The sequence below is a fragment of the Stenella coeruleoalba genome (genome assembly GCF_951394435.1).
Source record: "Stenella coeruleoalba genome assembly, chromosome: 13".
NCBI classification, from domain to species: Eukaryota; Metazoa; Chordata; class Mammalia; order Artiodactyla; family Delphinidae; genus Stenella; species Stenella coeruleoalba.
In genome coordinates, this window is record NC_137159.1 from 85401670 (window position 1) to 85426548 (window position 24879).

Genomic DNA, 24879 nt, shown 5'->3' on the forward strand with positions numbered 1-24879 from the left:
TGTCTATAAATAATAGGGGTATAAATAATAGCCTCCTAACTGGATACAGATGGAGAAGGTGTTGCTATCTAATCTCTATCTCCATCTAGCAGATAGCAGTAGAACTAGACAGAGACTTAGCCACGTCTGTAGCTGTTGCATTGCTTGTGCATGACATAACATGTAGAAGCTTCCACTCCAGCACCCTTCACCTGGGGGCACTCAGCAAGAGTTCGTTAGGAGAGCCAAATAGTGAAAAGAATGAATGACCCTTGGAGGATGAGACCCTACTCCGTGAGCCTCAGCATCCCCTTTCAGATCACAGTCAAATCACATAGGCAGAGCTTCCCTGGTGGCGCAGTGGTTGAGAGTCCGCCTGCCGATGCAGGGGACACGGGTTCGTGCCCCAGTCTGGGAAGATCCCACATGCCGCGGAGTGGCTGGGCCCGTGAGCCATGGCCGCTGAGCCTGCGCGTCCGGAGCCTGTGCTCCGCAACGGGAGAGGCCACAACAGTGAGAGGCCCACATACTGAAAAAAAAAAAACAAACAAAAACAAAAAAACGCATAGGCACATAATGACACTGATGCCTGAATCTTTCTTTAGTAATTTATCTTAATGTACGCATTTTTACATATTCAAATTTAGACCTTGTATTTCCCTGCATGTCTATGCATTTCTATACCTTTTTTAATAGACAATAGGAAAATCAGATGCTTTTCTAACATGCTTCCTTTTTTTAAAAATTGAAGTCTAGTTGATTTACAACGTTGTGTTAGTTTTAGATGTCTGCAAAGTGGTTCACCTATACATATCTATCTGTTCTTTTTCAGATTCTTTTCCATTATAGGTTATTACAAGATATTGAATATAGTTCCCTGTTCTATACAGTAGATCCTTGTTGATTGTCTATTTTATATATAGTAGTGTGTATTTGTTAATCCCAAACTCCAATTTATCCCTCCCTGCCTTTCCCCTTTGAAAACCATGTTTTTTCTTCTGTCTGTGAGTCTATTTCTGTTTTGTAAATAAGTTCATTTGTATCATATTTTAGATTATACATATAAGTGATATCATATGATATTTATCTTTCTCTGTCTGACTTATTTCACTTAGTATGATAATATATAAGTCCATCCATGTTGCTGCAAATGGCATTATTTCATTCCTTTTTAGGGCTGAGTAATATTCCATTGTATGTGTATACCACATCTTTTTTGTGTGTGTCTTAGACATTCATTTATTTATTTTATTTTATTTTTATTTTTAAAAATTTTTATTGGAGTGTAGTTGCTTTACAATGTTGTGTTAGTTTCTACTGTACAGCAAAGTGAATCAGCTATATGTATACATATATCCCCTCTTTTTTGGATTTCCTTCCCATTTAGGTCATCACAGAGCACTGAGTAGATTTCCCTGTGCTATACAGTAGGTTCTCATTAGTGATCTATTTTATACATAGTATCAGTAATATATATATGTCAGTCCCAATCTCCCAATTCATCCCACTCACCTCCTTTTTCCATTCATCTGTCGATGGACATTTAGGTTGCTTCCATGTCTTGGCTCTTGTAAATAGTGCTGCTATGAACATTGGGGTGCATGTGTCTTTTTGAATTAGGGTTTTCTCTGGATATATGCCCAGGAGTAGAATTGCTAGATCATATGGTCATATCCTAGATCATATCTATTTTTTTTAGTTTTTTGAGAAACCTCCATGCTGTTTTCCATAGTGACTACACCATCCAATGTTTCTTTATGCAAATACAAGTAAGTACGAATATATATAAAGTTTACACAACATTCAGTATATAATATCCACATTCTATACTCTAGTTTTTAAAGGAACTGCCATACTGTTCTCCATAGTGGCTGTATCAATTTACATTCCCACCAACAGTGCAGGAGGGTTCCCTTGTCTCCACACCCTCTCCAGCATTTATTTGTAGACATTTTGATGACAGCCATTCTGACTGGTGTGAGGTGATTCCTCACTGTAGTTTTGATCTGCATTTCTCTAATAACCAAGATTCTTCTTAGTTGGCAAGAATTATTGTGTTTTTTTATTATCTATTTTCACAGTTTTCCTAGTAAGTGTTGAGATTTGTACTGAAATTTTCTATCCTTTAGCCCTCTTTAATGAGAATTGGGTTTGATCTTGAGTGTGTGGTTTTATGTTTTCATGAGACTTGTAGGAAGTTGGGATAGTCCTAGTGGTTAAGTTTATGAAACCACAAGCCTAGCTTGTCACTTACTAGCTGGGTGACTAAGTGACTTTATTTCTCTGGATCTTCAATTCCCATCTGTAAGACCAGGTATCTCAAGGGATATTTGTGAAGAGTGAAAATTCTAATTTATGTGAGTCACTTAAAACAGTGCCAGGAAAATCATTCAATTAGGGTCAGCTTTTGTTATTCTACTCGTGTTATGTTTTGAATAGAAGCAAAGATGACTTTCATTTCACAGAGAGGGAAACTGAAAGCAAATTCAGCACAATAGCCAGTGTATGCTTAATGATTACCAAGCCTGCAGTGAGAAATATGACTTAGTCAAAAGTATTTTATAACCTTACCATGGCCTGGCTCAATTAAGAAATACTTTTGTTTTGTTTTTTCTAGATCACATGTGTATGAAGAAACGAAAATCAAATCAGTTTCCATTTCAAATCAAATATCAAATATGATTATGACAAATACGTCATAAAGGGTAAACACACAGACTTTTGAAGCCAAACATTTTAAGGTTTGAATCTTTGGTCAGCCAGTATTGTTTAATTCGGGGTAACTTTCTTTACCTGCCTGATTTTGCTAACACACCTGGGAAATATGGGTATTAATGTCTATTTCACCCAGGGCATTTTAAGGATCAAATGACATGAAGTTTATTAAGCACTGAAAGTAGAGTTCATAATCAGTTAGAAATATTAGACATAATCAGTTAGAAATATCTAGCATGTATATAACATTATGTACCAGGCACTGGCCTATATTTTGCAGGCACTAACTTATTTTACAGCTGGGGAAACTTATGTCACACAGGGAGTGAAGATTTGAATCAGGACTTAAACACTTGCAATACTGCTCAATAATTGATAATTACTATCACATTATTTTATTATTACTTTTTTTTTTTTTTTTTTGCGGTATGCGGGCCTCTCACTGTTGTGGCCTCTCCCGTTGCGGAGCACAGGCTCCGGACGCGCAGGCTCAGCGGCCATGGCTCACGGGCCCAGCCGCTCCGCAGCATGTGGGATCCTCCCGGACTGGGGCACGAACCCGTGTCCCCTGCATCAGCAGGCGGACTCTCAACCACTGCACCACCAGGGAAGCCCTATTATTACTTCTTAAGTCTGTTCTATCCAGGCCAGTTTCTTTTATATTCATTCATTTGTTTATTCATTCACTTATTCACTCATTCACTCAAGGATTCTTTCTTTCCTTCCTTTCTTCTTTTCCTCAACCATGGTTTATTGAGAAGCTCCTATGTATCAGATAAAATATTAATAAATATGAATAAAATAAATAAGTCCAAGTCCCTTCTGGCAAAGAGCTCACAAAAGTCAACGTCACTTTGATATCCTCTGAACATATGCTTATTCACTCAAAACCTTTCTTCCTCCATGCATCCAAGAGTAAGGCTCAAGAGAAGTAGACTTTCTTATTCAAAGTCATGGCTGACAAAGGCCAGGGAGGGATTTCTTCTCCCAACTGCTCAAGATGGGTGTGGGCTGGAGGGAGGTCAAGGCAGCCCCTTCTTGGTCTCTACCTCTCGGGAGTCAGCCATCTCTAAAGACATCTAAATGCAAACAGGTAACAGCCAAATGTCACTACCATTTTTCATTAGCCACAGGGACTTTTTTCTTTAAAGACTTGCACATCCCCAGAGTACTCCCTGCTCCCTGATGTGGACCATCCTGCAGTAACGTCAAACAGCGGCTGCCACAAACCAGCAGATCGCAGAATCGGTTCAGTTACTTGCAATCTTCATATTATTACTTTGGTAAGTCTTTTTCTGAAGCATCTTGTGCATAAAGAAAAGTGCACAATTCATACACATACAGCAGAACAAATTTTGGACCGAATGAGCACACATGTGTAACAACCATCTTGATCAAGAAACAGAACTTTGCTCAGACCTTCACGTGTCCAGTACCTTCCCCCAGGCCCTAAACCCTACCTCTGCCCCAAAGATAACCATGTCCTGTTTTCTAAAACCATCCTCTAGGTTTGCCTGCTTTTGAAGTTCCTGTGGATATAATCACACCTTATGTACTGTTTTCTGTATAGCTTCTTTCACTCAATGTTATATTTGTAGATTTACCCATTTTGTTGTGTCTACCAGTACTTTGTTCATTTTCATAACCATCTAGGATTTTATTGTTGGAATATACCACAATCCATTTAATCGCTCAATTATAATGAGCATTTGGACTATTTTGCTATTAGGCTATGAATTTTCTTGTACACGTCGTTTGGTCAACATAAGTATGCATCTGTGTTGGGTATACACCCAGCAACGGGATCACTGGTTCCTAAAAAATATACGTATAGGGCTTCCCTGGTGGCGCAGTTGTTGAGAGTCTGCCTGCCGATGCAGGGGACATGGGTTTGTGCCCCGGTCCGGGAATATCCTACATGCTGCGGAGCGGCTGGGCCTGTGAGCCATGGCCGCTGAGCCTGCGCATCCGGAGCCTGTGCTCCGCAACGGGAGAGGCCACGACAGTGAGAGGCCCGCGTATCGAAAAAAAAAAAAAAAAAAAAAAAAAATATATATATATATATATATATATATATATATATATATATATACACACATATATACTCCCCTGTAGTACATAATTCCATAGAGTTTTCCAGAGTGCTGGCCCGATTTACACTCCGACCAGAGTAATGTAAGTATAGCTCCACATCTTTCTTCTCACTTGGTGTTGTCACTGTAAGATGCTTGTTTTATCTGGTTTAATTTTAGCATCTCAGTGGCTGTGGAGTGGTGTCTTGTGGTTTTACTTTCCAGTTTCCTGATGACTAATGATGTTAAGCATCTTTTTAATATATTTATTAGCTATTTGGATATTCTCCTTTGTGATGTGCCTATTCAAATCCTTTGCCCCTTTTTGTATTGGATTTTCTGCATTTTTATGATTGATTTATAAGAATTCATTGTATAGATGTACTTTCTTAGTTATATGTTTTGCAAATATCTTCTTTAACTCTTTGTCTTTCCTGTTCACTCATTTACTGGTTGTAATTTAATTCATCCAATGAGCGCCATTTCACTAATTTACAGAGTTGTAATTATGTGTGTGAGTGTGTGTATTTAAGTAAATAAAATGGAATATCAAAGCACTTCAAAGTAAGAGTTCCTTGAACTTTTAATTTAATTTCCGTGTGTGTGTGTGTGTGTGTGTGTGTGTGTGTGTGTGTGTGTGTGTATTGGGTTGTGTTTTAGGAACCTTAAGACCACCCACGTGTTTGCTAATCGGCTATAAGGACTCCTGGGACAGGAACAGGTCACACTCACAGGTGGGCTTTATTCCAGGGAAGAGATGCAGAGCAAGGATAACAGGAAAAAGATGAACATCAGAGGAGTCTGGAGAGACAGGCACAGCTTCTGAGTCCTTCGCCATCTAGGTTGCATAGATAGATGTGCTTTCTTTCTAGAAGCACTCCCACCCTGGGTACAGGAGTGAGATGGCTGGTCAGGGAAGCCCGCTTGGGTCTCAGGTTTGCCATTACGTGGTGGGCTGGACACGTAGGCACATCCAGCTGTGACCAGTCTTGGTCACCTAATCTCAGGACCCCATCTGTGAATGAGGTGCCCATCACCAATCTTGATGTTTGTGCGAAGCAACCCTGACAAGTTGCTGTGGCGTGTCCATTGTTCCTGGTGCAAACACAGAACCATCAACGACTGATATAAAGAAGCTTGTGAGGGCATATTTCTAGGATTTGGCCACGATGAATCATGGTTCCAGGCTCCCAGTAGAGATGCCAGGAGTAAGTATCTGCACCTGCTGTGTTAACTCTCTTCTCACGGGGAGCTGTATAAACTATATTTCTTAGTGAGAAAATCAACTCCACAATATGATAGTGTACCCTTCAAATCAGAAGCCCACAGCCCAGGGGTCTGGCCCCCAGAGCGGTTTTATGTGGTGCCAGCTGGTCTCTGGAGGCCAGAGCCTGGCCATGGAAGGGATCCCCAAAAACCAATCTCTTTTTCAAAATAAATGTTATTTTCTCATTTTATTGTTTATTAGTTACAACATTTATATTAGTTAATTCTCCCTTTCTGCTTTCTTTTCCCCAGGAGCAGAATGACTAGAATCTTTCATGTTTTCCTGGTTGACGTTGTTAGTGTTGAAGACTCTGGCTTTTTAAATGAATAAAGTTGTGCTATTCATTCATTCAAGGACCTCTTTCAAGTGTCTTTCCAGGCCCAGCTTCTTTCCTCCACACCCACTGGATAGGTTACTACAGGCAAGTTTATTCAATCTAAACATGCACCCAAGCTGGGTCCATCAGATTCTCTGTCCTGGGAATTTGAAATTGGAGCTCAAAAATATGACAGAGATTTTTTTCACTTCATGAATGAAGACATTGTATCTTCAATCTTCGACTCCCAGTTAACATTGAGCGAGACCAGATCCTGCAGTGTCACTAATTTCACAGTCTTCTGGTAGGGAGGAGGGTGAGTGAAAATGGAGAGGAAAACTTAAATTAAGAGCAGATATGATTGGGGGGGGGTCATGGAAAAAAGGTCAAGAAAGGCTCATGGGAGGATGCAATCCTGTCCTAAGGAACAAAAAGGACTTTGTTCTTTTCCTATTTTCTTATGTTCCACACAGGTGACAACATCTCTGCTCCCTAAATGTCCAAAAGTCAAATTGCTCACAGAGTATAAAAATGATCCTGTTCTCAAAGAGCTAAAAACATCTTAATCTCAGAATTATTCCTTGCCTATTAACCATACTTCAACCACATATCTGTAATAGTTCATGTCTATCATAAAGGGTTTTCCTTTCAGAATTAAACTTAATCCCACGCTAAATGCACATTTGATTAAATCATAACTATATGCTTTCAGTTTATCTAATGGTTTCCATCTTTGTTTCAATTCTAACTTTTGGGTCTGCTGGACAATCATCTTCAAAGATATCAGTCAATGAGTAAAAACAAAATAAAACACCCAAATAATCTTGTCCATGCTGCTTTACTATACAAAGGCAGCAATACATCTGACGCCGGCTGCTGGCTGATAAGGCGCTTCCAGGCCATCAAGCTGCTGTCTCATTGGACCTGCGTACACGACTTTAATTTGGCGTAAGTCAACTTAGAGGTGCCAGTCTGGGGACACTTCTCAGTTTGAAAGTCAGCAAAAGGAGGGGTTAATTCCAAAAGAGGGGAAAGCGTGTGCAATGCGGGGTGAAAACGCTCCAGCGGCTCCCAGGCCTGGAGTCCGGGCGCGGGCGGGGAGGGCGCTCGGGGCGCAGGGCTGGGGTCGCGAGCGGCCGCGTCTGCGAGGCCCGCAAGGCGAGCCCAGGTGAGGCGTCGGCGGTACCAGAAAGCGAGCAAGAGCCGGTGGTGGCGCAGGTGAGACACACACACACACACACACTCCCAGGAATTATTCAAACGGGGCCTGGCACCCCGTGCCCGCTCCCCATCGATCGCAGCGCAGGTCCCCATCGGCGGCAGCCTGCGGCCCGGCCCCTGCGGGAATCCCCTCCCGGCGGCTGCCTGCTCCCGGCGCGACCTCGCGGCGAGGCGGAGGCGGAAGCGGAGGCCGGGGAGGGCGCCCCATCCAGGGCCCCGCCCGCTTCCCGCCGCCGCCGCCGCCGCCGCTGCCGCTGACGCTTCACTTTCGCTTTTCCCCGCGGCGCCGCCCGCCGAGTCCCGGGTTTCGATTTCGACGCGCGGGGCGGGACCGGGAGGCGCCCATGGTCTTTGGCCGCCGCCCGCGCGCCCCACTGCTGCTCGCGCGTCTCTCGGGGCTGCGGCGCGGGGCCTGCGGTCGGGCCATGGCGCCGCCGCGCTGCTTCGCGCTGGAGCTGCCCGGCTGCACCCTGGCCCATTTCGCAGTGGGCGACGAGGCCCCGGGCGCGCGCCCCGACCCCGGCGTGGCCGCGCTCCTGGGCCCCCCGGGCCGCAGCTACTCTCTGAGCGTGCCGGTGGCCGGGAGCGCGGGCTGCGCGGCCCGGGTGCGCGCGGCCCGGCTGCACCAGCGCTTGCTGCACCAGCTGCGGCGCGGCCCCTTCCGGCGGTGCCAGCTGCGCCGCCTGCTGTGCTACCGCCCGGGCGGCGGGGCGGGGGGCCTGCAGCACGGCTTCCTTCTCCGCGACCCCCGCGACAGCCCCGACACCCGGAGCGCGCTGCTGGCACTGCTGGATGCCTGCCCGGAGGCTCCGCGCCCGCGCCTGGCCGAGTTCTCCGGCGACCCGCTCTGCCGGCTGTGGCAGCTCCCGTGGGAACGGCGGGACGGCCTGGGGTGGCGGCAGCTGGGCCGCGAGCTTGTCGTGCCCGTGCCGGAGCCCGCGCTGCACCCGGTGGTGCTGGACCTGCCTAGCTCCGGGGTCTTCCCCCGCCGGGAGGCCGCCCGCGCCGTTCTGGAGGCGGTAAGAGTTGGATCTCTTCCCAGCGCTCAGGGTGGATCCCCCAGGCCAGGGAAGTGGACACCGTGCGCTCTCCGCGGGGCTGGCCTGTCCAGACCTCCCTTTGCCAGGGAGTTGCTTTACTCCCGAGCGCAAATCTGGTGGTGAAGGTCGCCGGTGGGCCAGCCTCTGTTTAGACACCGTGGCTCTTTCCAGATTCTTGCTCGCCAGGGACCCCCAACCCCATGGGGGAAACTGACATCCCAACAGGAGCGGTGCGGCTCCCGCGCTGGCGGTGCCCGAGGTGGGGGAGTTGTGCCGCTGGGTACGGGGGAAAGCAATGCCATCTTGGAAGTGAGGACCCTGTTCCGGGAGGTCGGGGTGTAGAGAAAGGGCGTGAGCTTTGGGGTTTTAAGAAACTTAGATTAAGCGGTGCCTGCTTGCTTACTGGCTGCCACCCAGACACTCGGCTACTCCGTGTTGCTTTGTGCCTTTTCATCTGTAAAATACCTGCCTTGCAGTGTTAGGACAGGGAAGCATCTGACCCACAAGAGGTGCTCGGTGCGGGACAGCTAAGATTCTGCCTGAGCGCAGCCTGGGCAGGTCCCTAGGCTGGACTATGGGTCTTAGATACCTTGTATGAGCCTTGGGATAGTATTTCCGAGTGGTTAAGATTGCAAGACCTGGGTTCGAATCCAAACTCTGGCATGTATTACCTGTGTTACTTTCAGTAAGTTTATTAAACATTCTTCTTTGCCTTGGTTTCCCTGATCCGTAGATGGGGTTAATAACGGTAGCACACTCACAGGGTTCTCTTCAACAGGGGCCAAGTTAATACTGTGAAAGCACTTAGACTGTTGCCTGGCTCAGAGTAAGCACGTAAGAAGAAAATACATGTCTGGGCCTCTCTGTAGAGGTGCTGTGAGTACACGTGAGGTCATGCACAGTTCAAAACCTGGAATCTCCCGGAGACGCCGCCCTGCCCGCTTGGTGATTGCAGTGCTTGGCACTCTTCTGAGCCCCCAAGAGCTTAGCAAAGGACGGGATGCTGATTGCTTTCTTTGGAGCCTACAGTGTGGCTGATTTCCCACATTTGTGACACACAGGGCCCACGGTTCCACTGTCGCTACGTGACACTGCTTTGCAATTATACATCTTTTCTGCCCTTCCTCCTCTGGGGGAAGCTGGTCAATGAGAGTTGCAGGCTGGGTGGTCCCGACAGTTATGGCCTTTTTGAGCCTCAGCTACGCGGGACAAAATAAAGCAAGGCAGCCCTTGCTCAGGTTCAAAATACTTCACATTTTGGCGTGGTGCCAAATATAGCTCATGCCTTGTTAGCGTTGTGCCGTCGTCTTCTCAGCAATTAGATGTGGCTTCTGCCAGGGCCCCGTTGCTTTGCTGCTGATGCACGGACATTCTTTTACAGTGTACATCCTTCATTCCTGAAGCCCGAGCTGTGCTGGACCTGGTTGACCAGTGCCCAGAGCAGGTCCAGAAGGGAAAGTTCCCCGTTATTGTCATTGAAGGCCTGGATGCCACAGGTAAGAGAATATTACCTTCTAGTTACAGGCAATGAGTTGTAGGAATAGACAATTCTTGACACACAAAACTTTATACAGGGTTCAATTCATAAGCCTCCTGTGAGCCTCTGTCGTGTGCCAGGCATGGAGCAAGGCTGGCCTGGGACACAAAGATGGATAACTTCCGTTATCCATCCCCGTAAGGTGGGGGGAGCCTCAGGTGTTCCGGTGAACATGGGAGGGCACTGGGTACAGCCTCGGTGTGGGAGATGAGGGGCGGTCACGGTCCGGGAGACTTTGGAAGGATGCATCCTGGACTGGGCTTTCAGTAGGACAAGAATTGGTCGGGTGAGGAAGGCGGGAGAGAGCCTCCAGACAGAAGGAACAGCAGGGTGAAGCTGGGGACCCGAACCGGCCTGGTGTGTCCAGGAACTGCAGGCAGTTCAGAGGCCCCTGTGGAAACAAAGTGTGGAAGAGCTAGGGAGCGGAGGGCAGAAGCCTTTGGAACTGCCAGATAGGCATCAGAATACAGTGGACGTGCCCACACTTAGTCCAACACACGACAGCAGGAAAAGGGTGGCTCCAAGGGCCACAGGGAATACCCAAGGACAGGGTGGATCTGGGAGAACCACAGGGTCACGGGGTTCCCCGTGAGTCTCCTTCCTGAGTCAGGTGAGGTGTGGTGGGAGGAGTGAGTTCCTGGAAGCTGATAGCAGAGTTTATCATTAGTTTGTAAACGGGATGACCATTTGTTTTTTACTTTCAAGCATTCTCACACCAAACAGGAATCCTGAATTCCCAAGGATTGGCAACTTTTTGTAAAGAATTGTATTATTTAATCAACTCCTTCTGGTAACAGGGGGAAAGAATGTCTTTGCTCTGACATCAATGTTCACTTTTGGGAGTGATACCATGGCTGTGGTTGAGATGTGCTGCATTTTGTATCCGACCTGCAGGTAAAACCACTGTGACCCAGTCAGTTTCAGATTCACTCAAGGCTGTTCTCTTGAAGTCACCACCCTCTTGCATCAGCCAGTGGAGGAAAATCTTTGATGATGAACCAACTATCATTAGAAGAGCTTTTTACTCTTTGGGCAATTATATCGTGGCTTCTGAAATAGCTAAAGAATCTGCCAAATCGCCTGTGATTGTAGACAGGTGGGTATGAAGACGCGTTGAATTCGGCATTTTCCTCCTAACATATGAGTAGTGTGTGTGTGTGTGTGTGTGTGTGTGTGTGTGTACATATACATGCAAGTACACAATAGTGTTTAAGACAAAGTGTATTATGATAATAACAGGAATGATGTCTATGATTTCTTAATCACTTACACCACTGGCTGGCATTTTGTTAAAGACATTATACATACTATACTAACATCTGGAACGACTACTACATAGATACTAAAATTACTGGTGAGAAACACAGGTCTTAGAAAAGTTAAGTAACTTGCCAAAGTGACAGAGCTAGAAACAGCATATGGGGGATATTAACAAAAGTCTCTGCTTCACAAATCAAGCTTTCAGTGGTTCATTTGTTTATTGGCTTATTCAACAAACATATATTGGGCATCTACCATTTGCCAAAGACAGTTCTCAGTTTAGAGGATTCGGTGGTAAAGGAGCTAGGCAGTGCCCTGCTTTCATGGAGCAAACATTCTGTTGAAGGAGAAGGTAATGATCAAGCATATAGATACATAAAGTAATATCAGAGAGTGATAAATACTATAAAGAGGAGAGATCAAGGTCGTGTGGTGGAGGATGGCTAACCCCCCACTAGATGTGACTTAGGAAGGCCTGCCTGAGGGGGTACCAGTGGTCTGAGCTCTGAATGACCAAAGAGAGACACACCTGAAAATCCTGGAGTAAAAGCTTTGTGGGAGAGGGTTCAGCAAAAGCAAAGTGTAGAGACGGGAAGACGCGAACACATTCCAGGTCTAGAAACAGGCCATCGTGAGGAAAACATGTGGGCGAGGGGCTGCTTTCTGGATGGATAAAAAGACAGAGACAGGTCAGCAGGGTCTGTAGCTGTGATAAAAGAGTGTGGATTTTATTCTGAGTGCAGAGGGGGGCCTTTGGGAGGTTTCATATAATGGAGTGACAGAAGCTGAGTTGTATTTTGAAATTTCATATATAAGAAGTAGCTTAAAAGTGCTACAAAAATGGACAAAGGGAACGGCAGGCAAGTCCTACTAGGAATGGAAATTCAAACGACGATGAGAGCCCGTTTTACTCTCATCACGTTGGTGAGAACTCATTAGAAAAGTCTGATAGCCCAGAGTTGGAGATGATGTGGATTGATAGAAACTCACATGGTGCTGGTGGGAGTGGGCACCTGTAGGGTGTCTTGGGGAGCAATTTGAGAAGATTGCTTCCACTTCCTGAAGAAATACAGTTTGTTTCAGCTTTGTTCATAATATTAAAAAACTTGAAAAACCAAAGGCATCAGCAGAAGAAAGGGTAAATTAATACTGGCATATATTTATGAAATGGAGCACCGAACAGCCATATGCTCTCATAGGATGCATCAATGTGCCTAAGTTACAAAACTATAATTTCAAATGAAAGAAATCAACTTGCAGAAAGATATTCAGTAGAACACATGCAAAAGAATATAAAACATAATACCAAAAAAGGGATGGAAGGATGTTGAACACCAAATTTAGGAGAGTGCTGTCCCCTGGGAAAGAGAGAGAAATGCAGTTGGTGGGGAGTACCAAAGGGCTTCAGTTGCAGCTGAATTCGTCCTTAACATGACTCCAGTGTACATCTTGTTCTTGCTGCAATTTGACTTATTTTTGGAAAGATGAGCAGTTGCACTGAAGCCTGACAAGTGTTCAGGGAAGAGCACTAATTATAAATGGAAATCTCAAGGAATTTTAAAAAGTGAACATGTTCAAGTACATCCTGCACCCAGGTCGTGACTTAGAACCTTACTCCACCCTGTAAGTTCCTTCCCTCCCAGTCACGACCCATCCTCCCGCCCGTGGGAACCATGACCCTGACTCCGTCACCGTCACCGAAGGTTAGTTCTGCGTGTTCTTGAACTGTCTCTACAAGCAGCTAGACATTGACTGCTGTTTGCATCTGCCTTCCTTCACGCCACCTGTGAGAATCGTCCCTGTTGCCGTGACCATTCTTTTACACAACTTTGGTGCCCACGTGTGTTACCAAACCAGGTTCGACGTTCCCCAAGCCAAACACTGAGACTCTTGTTTGCAGCAGAGAAAGGGTTCATTCATAAGGCCGCCAAGCAAGGGGACGGCAGAGCACATCTCAAATCTGCCTTCCCCAAAGCAAGGGGCTTGATATTTATGGGACGAAGAAGCAGAGTGGTCTGAGACGTGGGAAGCCTGGGGAAAGGTGACTGGACCTAAGAAAAAGTGTGTGGTGGTGAGTGGCGGTGGGGAAGATGAAAACCGTACAAAGTAGTTAGAAGGCCTTTGCTGTCGTCTAAGCTATAATGCCAGTGGGTACTCTTAACTTTGGGGATGGCAAGATAGTGATTTCAAAGTTGGCAAGTTACAAGGAATCCTAGACAAGGGTAAGGCATTGCTTTCCTTTGTGGGACTTCTTCACCTGTGGGATCCACCCTATTGTTAAAGTCCTTGGATTTACCATATTGAGATATATATATATATATATATATATATATATATATATATATGTAGTTCGTTAGTCTTTCTTTATTTCAAGGAGATAGACTAGGCTTTTCCTAATAAAGTGTGACTTCATAAGGCACATTACTTCCTAGGATATCCAAAAATCCTGGAGCAGCACGGGTTTCTGCATGTAGGTAGACACTTATTCTCTGCATCCTAATCTGTTCAAAGATGATATTCTTTATCCCTTCCCTGCTGGCCAGAATTTGAAAAAAGAATAGATATATGTATAACTGAATCACCATGCTGTACACTTGAAACTAACACAACGTTATTCATCAACTATACTCCAATACAGACTAAAAATTAAAAGACTTGTGGTGAATATCCAATGAGTTGATGAAGGTGGACGTGCTTTGAAAACAGCACATTGCTATAAAAATATAAAGCATTATTTTATAAGTGATGTATAATGTGTCAACAAATTGCATTTGATTTGAGCTAATGTGGTTTCCCTGATGGCAGCAATGGAGAATACTAAATAATGAGTCTGAAATTGATGGCCAGAGGGTATGATTATTTAAAATGAGCAGCAGTGTTGTCAGTGAGAGAACTCTGGCTTTGCAGAACAGGGCTCCCATTCTTCCCTGATTTTTCTTCTTTATGTCTGTGAATTGTCTGCAATTTTGTTTCTTTAAAGAGATAATGCTAGATCACCTTGTCAGATGAGAAGAAAAGAGCAGATATTTGTTGTCTGGATGGGTTTTGTTCATGTTTAAAGATTTTAAGGAAATCCATTTTAGACAACACCATCATCTAGCTGAAAAAAGAAGGGAGATGGAGTAATTTTTGATGGTGACTGCAGTTAAGGTTGGCAACTTAATCACCCTCATTACCTTTAAAAAATCTATTCTTGCTGATGGTTTTTCTACAGTAAAGAAGGCTTTTTACATTTAGATGATATCAGCCTCTGTATTCATAGCTAAGTATTTAATTCAGTGAACACGGAGCATGTGCAAAATGCAGTGCAAATTGTAGTTTTGTTGCCAAGAAGAAGAAAACCTGGACCTGCTTGGGTTTATTCGGCTTGGGAGACAAGATGTATCTGGTGGAGAAGGTGAAAGTACAAGTTTGTGAGTGATTAAAAGTCTGGTAAGTGAAACATAGGAATGGCCCCAGGCAGAATTCAAGGTGCTAGCGGCTACACTGGCCATGCTTTTAGAGGTGGAAAAGGGCTTTGAAGAATGAATGACATTAGAATTGATCAGCCCCCAAATTAATTTTTTACCTTTGTTCTTTTCAGTATTCTCTGTATTGTATTATCATAATTTGAAATCTTACAGCTTTAGTGTCCAATAAGAATTAAATATTGCCTTATAATGACAGTGTGATACATTTCTTTTTTGAATTTTATTTTATTTATCTTTTTATACAGCAGGTTCTTATTAGTTATTCATTTTATACATATTAGTGTATATATGTCAATCCCAATCTCCCAATTCAAGTGTGATACATTTTTAAAAAGCACTTGACTATTTTTGTAAAAACTATGGGAGGAAAACAAAGCTCTCATGATTTTCATTTTCCAGAAGAGGAAATTGAGACTTAACCAATGTACACAAAGCAAGTAGGTGGCAGAGAGTAAAACAATCCACAGCTGGGATAACACTCTGCATTTATTTTTTAGATAAAGGACCAGGATGTCCTTTTCACTGTGAAAAGCAGTTCAAATCTAAAGTGATTAAGAATTTAGGACTTTAAAACAGTACAGGCAGTAAATGGAAAATACAGACAAGGATGGGGTCTTGGGTGCCTCTCGACATTGGGATGTTTATAGTTGTTTCATAAATGTTTTTGTAGGTGTTAGTCCTTTGATACTGGATTTGGAGTTTTGCATTTCGTCACTTAAAATTGGCATATGACATGAACAGGGCAAGAGTATAATAAACTATGCCAATCAATAAAATAATTCTAATTCATTTACTCCTACATCCAAAAAACATTATTACTTGCATACCTATTGTGTGCCAGATGCTGGTGTCAGATTTTGGAATACAGAGATGACTAAAAAATGAATTCTAATGGAGGAGATGAAAGAGGGAAACTTGTACACAACTGGCTCTAATTTAGAATAAGTCCTTCAGTGGAGCTGAGTATGAAGGACATTGAGAGCCCAGAGGAGGAAACAGTGAATTCTGCTGGGGGCTCCCTCTGCATGGCCTGTCGAAGGAAGAAGAGGCACTTTGCTGCCTGAGACCCTCATTCCAGCCGGAGGAAAAGTGTGAAGACAGACCCCCATGGAAGAGCGTGCCTGGGTCCACACTGGGAAGAGGCTTGTGTCTTAGATGGAGGCTGAATGTTTTCTGGCAGGTGGTAGAAAGCCATTGGGCTTTTTTTTTTTTTTTTTTTTTTTTTTTGCGGTGTGCGGACCTCTCACTGTTGTGGCCCCTCCCGTTGCGGAGCACAGGCTCCGGACGCGCAGGCTCTGTGGCCATGGCTCACGGGCCCAGCCGCTCCACAGCATGTGGGATCTTCCCGGACCGGGGCACGAACCCGTGTCCTCTGCATTGGCAGGCGGACTCTCAACCACTGCGCCACCAGCGAAGCCCCATTGGGCTTTTTGAAAGAGCGGGCTGATTTGATTTTCCTTGATGGTTGTGATTTTCCTCTCTTCAAAGCATTTTTTAAGATCAGCCGGTCAAGAGTGACCGCTGTCACTCAGGGAGGACATTCACAGAGTTTCAGAGATTTTATCTGGGTTTATTTCTCTTTCTGATCCATACAGTTGCAGTTGGATGACTGGAGAGCTGGGAAAGACAAAGGCCTCCTATCCAGGGTTCCTAGAATGCCGATTTCATCAGCAAGTCCAATTTTTTTATTTTTCATTTATTTATTTTAAAAATTGAAGTCAATTTACAAGGTTGTGTTAATTTTTGCCGTACAGCAAAGTGATGCAGTTATACATATATACATATTTACATTCTTTTTTTATATTCTTTTCCATGATGGTTTATCACAGGATATTGAATATAATTCCCTTGCTCTACAGTAGAATCTTGTCGTTTATCCACCCTATATATAATAGTTTGCATCTGCTAATCCCAAACTCCCACTCCATCCCTCCCCAACTCCACCCCCTTGGCAACCACTAGTCAGTTCTCTGTGTCTTTGAGTCTGTTTCTGTTTCATAGACAGGTTCATTTGTGTCATATTTTAGATTCCACGTATAAGTGATATCATATGGTATTTGTCTTTCTGACTTACTTCACTTAGTATGATAATCTCTAGTTGCATCCATGTAGCTGCAAATGGCATTATTTCATTCTTTTTTATGGCTGAGTAGTATTCCATTGTATATATGTACCACATCTTCTTTATCCATTCCTCTGTTGTTGGATGTTTAGGTTGTTTCCATTTCTTGTCAGCAAGTTCAGTTTTTGTGTGTGTGTGTTACGCAGGCCTCTCACTGTTGTGGCCTCTCCCGTCGCGGAGCACAGGCTCCGGACGCGCAGGCTCAGCGGCCATGGCTCACGGGCCCAGCTGCTCCGTGGCATGTGGGATCTTCCTGGACCGGGGCACGAACCAGTGTCCCCTGCATCAGCAGGCGGACTCTAAACCACTGCACCACCAGGGAAGCCCAGCAAGTTCAGTTTTAAAACATTGTAGGAACTGAGTGGGCCTGCAGATTTTTGTTTGGCCAAGATACAGCATTAAATACCAGTGGACTACCGAACAAATCTACCATCCCATGCCAACCTGCCATCACAAAAGAAAGCATCCTGCAAGGCCAAGGCAACAGAGTAGTCTCACAATACATGCAGTTTTAACTGAGTAAATGGAGCTCTGGGTGGTGTGCACTGGATTCTTATTGTGGTTGTTGATTTTAACTTATTTTTACATTTTATAAATACTTTAAAAAATAAGATTATTTTTACCTCTTTAATGTGTACAGTACTAGGACAAGTTCAGCAGAGCCATCTCTGGTTTCAGCGTCCTCAGCAGCTGGTTTTCAGGTGCTCCCTTGACTTCCTCTGCGGACGGGGAACTCACTACCACTTTCCTTCTCAGGTACTGGCACAGCACAGCCACCTACGCCATAGCCACTGAGGTAAGTGGGGGTCTCCAGCACCTGCCTCCTGCCCATCACCCTATATACCAGTGGCCCAGGGACCTGCTCAAGCCCGACCTGGTCCTGTTGCTCACCGTGAGTCCCGAGGAGAGGATGCAGAGGATCGAGGGCCGGGGCATGGAGAGGACCAAGGAGGAGGCTGAACTGGAGGCCAACAGCATATTTCGTCAAAAGTAGGTATCCCGATGCCGTGTGAGGGGCAGGGGTCCCTGGCTGTGGCGACGATCCAGAAACTGCACTGACTCTGGCAAAGTGGAGGACATGACACGGTTCCCATTTTCCAAACCTGAGAGGCAGTATCCTCCAAGTTAGATTCACTCCTTTCAATGGGATTGTTCCATGGGGCCACTGCGTGGTGGCTTTATAGCCACAGGATATCTGACTGGGTATCAGCCCTCCGTCCTAGCCTTTCTAGTCCTGGCTGTGCCAGCACCAGCGTGAACCTGAGTCAGACAACACGCTTTTCTGGGTCATCGTAACAGAATGGTCACAAGCACTGTCTGACGGCCTCACAGTGACTTTTACCCATTGGGGGCTCACTGTGTGTCAGGCATTTTACTTCTGATGCTCTGTAACCCTTGCAAGGGCAATGTTAGCTGTACTTCACAGTTTATAAAACTGAGGCTCAAAGATTAAGTGATTTGTCTATAACTTGCGTATCTACTGAGTAGTAGAACTGGGTTTTAATTCAAGACCTTTCTGATTTTAAGGCAGTGCTTTGATTTTCATTAGAAAGCTATGAACACAGTAGCAGGAGTGTCCGGACCATCTTACTGCTTCACCGCTGACTAAATTACTTCTGTAGGACTGGTTTGAAAAGCCAAAACAGAATTGTTTATATAAGTAAACACTGATAGCACTGTTATCCTAACTTAATGCTGTTATAACATAAATAATTAACCACTCAGCTGTGTGCAGAGAAACCATGTCAAAGGATTGACTGGTTGGTATTAATTCAGTTCAACTTCACGGCAAACTTGCAAGGAAGGCATTATTTCCGTCCTCGCTTCACAGATGAGGAGACTGAGGCACAGGTGGGAAAGAAATGTGGCATGTTCTCCTAGCTGGTAGGTGGTGAGGCAGAGCTATGGCCCCAGACCATTGTCGACTAAAAAATATTCACAGCCTAAAAGTTGAGAGTTATGTTTTATTTGGCGGGAATTTTTAGGACTTCAAGCCCGGGAGGCAGCATCTCAAGTAACCCTGAGAGAACTGCTCCGAGGAGGTGACAGGAGAGCTAGGACACATGAGAGTTTTGCAACAAAGGACAGGTAGTCTGAACGTCAGAAGATTACTGTTAACTAAAGAAAACCAGATAAGTCAAGTTAAGGAATTTAGCGTTTTTCTGTGTATGGGAAAATGGAAGAGTCTGGGGTCACTGAAATCATTCCTTTGAAAGCACCTCAGTTATCTGGGGCCAGTATCCTGTGCTTTCCCATCCTGAGTTTCCTCAGGGCTCACCAGCTCACCAGCCGTGGTGGCTGCAATCGCCGATGACTGGGACATCCTTTGTTTACTGATAATGGTGGGAAATATTCCACTTCTCACCATCTACTCTGAGCACTTTTTAAAAAAAAATAATTTTTATTGGAGTATAGTTGATTGACAATGTTGTGTTAGTTTCTGCTGTACAGCAAACGGAATCAGTTATGCATAAACAGATACCCACGCTTTTTTAGATTCTGTTCCCATATAGGTCATTACAGAGCATTGAGTAGAGTTCCCTGTGCTATACAGTAGGCTCTTATTAATTATCTGTTTTATATATAGTAGTGTGTATATGTCACTCCCAATCTCCCAGTTTATCCCTCCCACCCCGTACCCACTGGTAACTATAAGTTTCTTTTCTACATCTGTGAGTCTATTTCTGTTTTGTAAGTAGGTTCATTTGTACCATTTTTTTTTTTTAGATTCCACATAGAAGCAATATCATATGGTATTTGTCTTTTTCTGTCTGACTTACTTCCCTCAGTGTAACCATGTCGCTGCAAATGGCATTATTTCGTTCTTTTATATGGCTGAGTCCGGGTGCTTGTTTTAACTGCAGAGCTCTAGAGCTTTGGTCATATAATCTGAAACCATGCACCTCAGATTGGGATTTGAACCCAAGAGGCTGGGACTCGAACCCAGCCAAAACCCACAGTCTCCAACTGAGATCACACACCTGATTTCAGGACTTAATGAAGCTCAGGTTCTTGATGTCTCATCACAGAAAGAATTCAGTGACAGAGTGATAGGTAAGAAGTGGATTTATTTAGAGAGAAACACACTCCACAGTCAAACTGTGGGCCATCTCAGAAGATGAGAAAGGCACCAGGATATGGGGTTGTCAGTTTTTATAGGGGTGGGTAATTTCATAGGCTAATGGGTGGGAGGAGTATTCCAACTATTTCAGGAGGGGGCGGGGATTTCCAGGAGCGGGGCCACCACCCGCTTTTTGATCCTTCTGGTAGACTTTGGAACTGTCATGGCGCCTGTGGGTGTGTCATTTAGCCTGCTGATTTGTCACAGTGAGCGTATACTGAGGTCCAGTGGAACTTGACTTGTCTGCCGTCTTGGGCCCATTTGGTTCTAATCAGTTTATGTCATGTCCTCGGGCTATGTCATTCTTTCAAAGGCTGTGCCCTGCCCACTTCCCTCCTGTTTCAAATCAGCCCCGGCTATTCTGTACACACCAAGGCTAGCTAAGACTGGAAGGAGAGGTAGAATTCTAGTGTGATTGTAGAAGACTCCTAAGTGAAAACAATGTATATGCCAAGGACCTCTGGCTTGTGTGAAATCCTTCAGGGCACAGACTCTGGAGGAATTTGCCATTGGGCAACTTAGTTAATCTCTTTGAGCCTTTGCTCCTTTCTCTGCAAAATGGGGGTGGATGACATTGATTCTCCTCCTGAAGTTACTCTGAATATGAAATGAGAAGACCATGCAGGATGCTAATGCTTCGCAGATAAAAGGTTTTGAGTAAATGCAAGCTATTAAATATTATTATTAATTTCTCATTTATGAAACTAAATGTATCGGATGTCTCCTGTATGCAAAGCAAGTTGCCTGGGGTCGGAAGTGCGATAAACCAGATGGGGACCTGGCTTCAAGCTGTCTATATTATGGTAGGAAAATAACATTTGCGTAAAGAGCCGTGTTAACAAATGGGCCAACTCTTTTCATTCTGCCTATCTCCAGGGTAGAAGTGTCCTACCAGCGGATGGAGAACCCTGGCTGCCACGTGGTTGATGCCAGCCCTTCAAGAGAAAGGGTCCTCCAGATGGTGTTAAGCGAGATCCAAAATAATTGCAATTAATTGTAGTTCCTCTGGGCCAGGAGACACATTTTACTAGATGTGATGTTGTTTGATACATCTAAGCCCACGACTGGTTATGCAGTTTTCCCAGATTCCAGTTGCATGAGCTTGTCGTGTGGCAGAAGGTGGGACATTTCGATTTTACCTGAACCACTGTTCTCACTTCTGCCCGATGACCCATCGGGACTGAGACTGGGCACATTCCAGTGAGAGACCGTGATCGCTTTCTGCCAAGTATAACAAACGTTTTCTTGGAACAGATTTTCAACTACACCCCTACCAAATCCTTCCAAGGTTTGTCTCCCCTAGAAAGCATGAGGTGGACAGAAGCAACCGAGAAGACCTTCCAGATCAACAGAAGCTCCTCCAGCCTCTCCTGCGCCTGCACTGCCGGCTCCCGGGTGAGATCTTGGGGATGTGCTCGGAGCTGGTTTCCTCCCAGTCTAGCCACACTCCGTCTTTGTGAGCTCAGCCCCGATTCTTAGAGCCAGCCACTCCCGAAGAACGTGTCTGTGTATCCCGGCTGTCGGAAGACCCTCCCACGGACCCATCTTGTGGGTGGGGGACACTGACCAAGAAGGCATCTGACTTCTGTCTGAGGCTTGCGGCCCCTGAGAGGCCAATGCTCTGAATACAAATACACCAACAGTCCTTGGATTCTATCCTGCTTGTTTACTTTCCTCTTCTTTCCTCTGAAAACATGGCTTTGGAGAGAATGAGTGTTTTGCACTGAAGTAGATGCATTAAACTTTGCGAATCCAGCAACGTACTTATACTGCTGTTTATGTCTTGTTTGTCCTCAGTGTAGGGGCTGTGCTTTACTAATCAGAATTGAAGACAAGAAGCTGAACGCAATGCTTGTTGTGTATTTGCATCAGACGGGTTTAATTTATCTTACTGAGTAAGCAGAGTGGATCCTGGAATGGGATTTCTCAGTGAATTATCTTGCACTTGAATGTCTTATGGTTACACATGAAATCAGTGTTGCGATCTGTTTGGCTAGAAAAAAAAAAAGAGCTGAGAAAAGAGGAAACTTAATAGTTACGGGGGCCTTGGATGAGTCATTTAGCAATTTGATCTAAAAAGTGATAGCGATTCTTCATTTGTCTTAAGGAGTTGACTGAACCAGGTGATTACTTAAAATTCCTTCCAGTTCTAAGATAGATTGAATCTGTGAATTATTTTAGGGAAATGTGTAAAGAAGACATTTCCCCACAATAATTAAATTTATGGCATTAACAGGTTTATCACATGGACTCTTAAATGATAAGGTTTCTATTAACTCTATCATATTATTTTTCAAAACAACTATAGGTGGTTTATACATAATATATGCACCTATGTAAAGATGTACTTTCAGTTGAAAATATTTTTTAAAGCTGATAAATTGTGTTTGGGTTCTTTAAGATGTGATATCTAATTATGCTCTTGGTGTTACTCACTTTAAACACTTGGAAAAGTTTGTGCTGGCAGCCTAGAAACACAAACATTTAATGCTTTCTTTATGTCTCTTGCCAATGAATAAACTTGCTGTGATTTTCTAACCTATGCTGTTGTCACAGTGTGTGTTGGTTTTCCTGAAGGGGCTCCCCCCATGAGGCTTTTGTACAGGAGGGGATACGGGGTTAAAGAAGTGAAAAGGTGTGAATTTGTGGTCAAAGTGCTTTCCGAGGAAGAGGCGGGCATTTTTGTTTTGTTTTAAACGTCATTTCAAGAAAGTGCAATTCCTTCCTCATTGCAGGTATTAAAGGGATTTTCTTCCCTAATCCAATAAGAAAGAATTCTTCATACACTTGCGCTCTCTATACACTGTAATACGTATAAGATTACTGAGTATGAGAACAGACAGCGCCTCCTACCCAGAAAGCGATGACAAGGCATCATTTGCTTGGCTTTGTTTCATTACCAGGTTTGTTTCTGTTCCTGTAATAGACCTTTAGTGTCCCAAATATTTATTCTTCATCTTTTCCACAGCAATAGAACTTTGAGCCCGACACGTGGCTGCCAAGAATTATGAGTACATTTCCAAGGCTGCCTTACAGCTGGAGTGGCCAAGTGGCCACTTACAGGTTCTTCCTGTGAGCAGAAGGGACATCAGGAATGTCAGGGGGAGGGTGTCCCTCTCTCCTTTTAACCTGCTTGGTATTCAGCGATGGTGGTGAGGCATTTGGGGACCGAGTAATGAGGGTGACACTATGCAGATGGAGAATGGGGACGGCCTTCACTTAGGAAACGTCAATAAGGAATGGGTATGGAAGTGTCTGGAGTTCCATCCTAGAGGGCGTGTCCACCTGGGGACACAGCTTCTGTGTACAAAGCTCAATATCCACCTTCTCCGTTTGCTTCCCCTTTCAGTGGCAGGTGTCTGGGTTTTTTGCTCATTTTGTTTGCTCCATTTTCTACAGTACAATCCCCCTTTTTGCTGACTCTTCGCTCTGTGAAATGTCTCTCTTTTCTAGAAGCAGTTGTGAAGCATCTTAAAAATGTTTAGACCCTGGTATCTTTTTGGAATATATACCGAGGAAATGATCAGTGATGCACATAGAAATGTTTTATCATATCTGCATAATGTCCTTTATAGTGTGCAGACAGATACACCTTGTTTTGATGCCCTTTGCCTTACTGAGCTTCACAGTACAGTTATTTACAAATTGAAAGTTGGAGGCAACCCTGTGTTGAGCAAATCCATCGGCACCATTTTTTCCCACAGAATTTGCTCACTTTGTGTCTCTGTGTCACGTTTTGGTAATTCTCACAGTCCGTCAAACTTTTTCATTATTATTATATTTGTTTTGGTGATCTGTAATCAGTGCTCTTTGAGGTTATTATTGTCATTGTTTTGGGATGCCACAAACCACACCCACATAAGACAGTGAACTTAATCAGTAAATGTTGTGTCTGATGTGATTACTCCACTCACTGGCCTTTCCCTCATCTCTCTCCCTTTCCTTGGGCCTCCCTATTGCCTGAGACACAAAATTATTGAAATCAGGCCAATTAATAACCTTGCAGTGGCCTCTAAGTGTTCAAGTGAAAGGAAGAGTTGCATGTCTCTCACTTTAAATCAAAATTTAGAAAGGATGAAGCTTAGTGAGGAAGCCATGTCAAAAGGCCAAGATAGGTCAAAAACTAGGCCTCTTGTACCAAACAGCCAAGTTATGAATGCAAAAAAAGAGAAGTTCTTGAAGGAAATTAAAAGTGCTACTCCAGTGGATACATGAAGGAGAAGAAAGCAAAACAGCCGTCTTGCTGCTACGGAGACAGTGTGAGCGGTCTGGATGGAAGATCAAACCAGCCACAACATTCCCTTGAACCAAAGCCTAATCCAGAGGAAGGCCCTAACTCTCTTCAATTCTATGAAGGCTGAGAGAGACGAGGAAGCTGCAGAAGAACATTTTGAAGCTAGCAGAGGTTGGTTCATGAGGTTTAAGGAAAGAAGCCATGTCTGCATAACAACAAAGTGCAAAGTGAAGCAGCAAGTGCTGATGTAGAACTGCAGCAAGTTATCCAGATTTAACTAAGATAATTAATGACAGTGGCTATATGAAACAACAGATCTTCAATGTAGATGAGACAGCCTTCTATTGAAAGAAGATGTCATCTGGGATTTTCATAGCTGGAGAGGAGAAGTCAATGCCTGGCTTCAAAACTCCAAAGGACAGGCTGACTCTTTTTAGGGGCTCATGCAGTTGGTGACTTGAAGTTGAAGCCAATATTTATTTACCACTCTGAAAATCCCAGGGCCCTTAAGAATTATGCTAAATC

General features: G+C 44.4%; 1 protein-coding gene across 1 annotated transcript; it reads left to right on the plus strand.

The window, feature by feature from the left end:
* The first annotated feature begins 7814 nt into the window (after positions 1-7814).
* CMPK2 (cytidine/uridine monophosphate kinase 2) lies at positions 7815-22726 on the plus strand. Its single transcript, XM_079940115.1, has 5 exons — positions 7815-8589; positions 9992-10106; positions 11042-11243; positions 17756-17989; positions 20997-22726. The coding sequence occupies exons 1-5, from the start codon at positions 7915-7917 to the stop codon at positions 21112-21114; spliced, it is 1344 nt and encodes a 447-aa protein (XP_079796241.1). The 5' UTR covers positions 7815-7914; the 3' UTR covers positions 21115-22726.
* The last annotated feature ends 2153 nt before the right edge of the window (positions 22727-24879 follow it).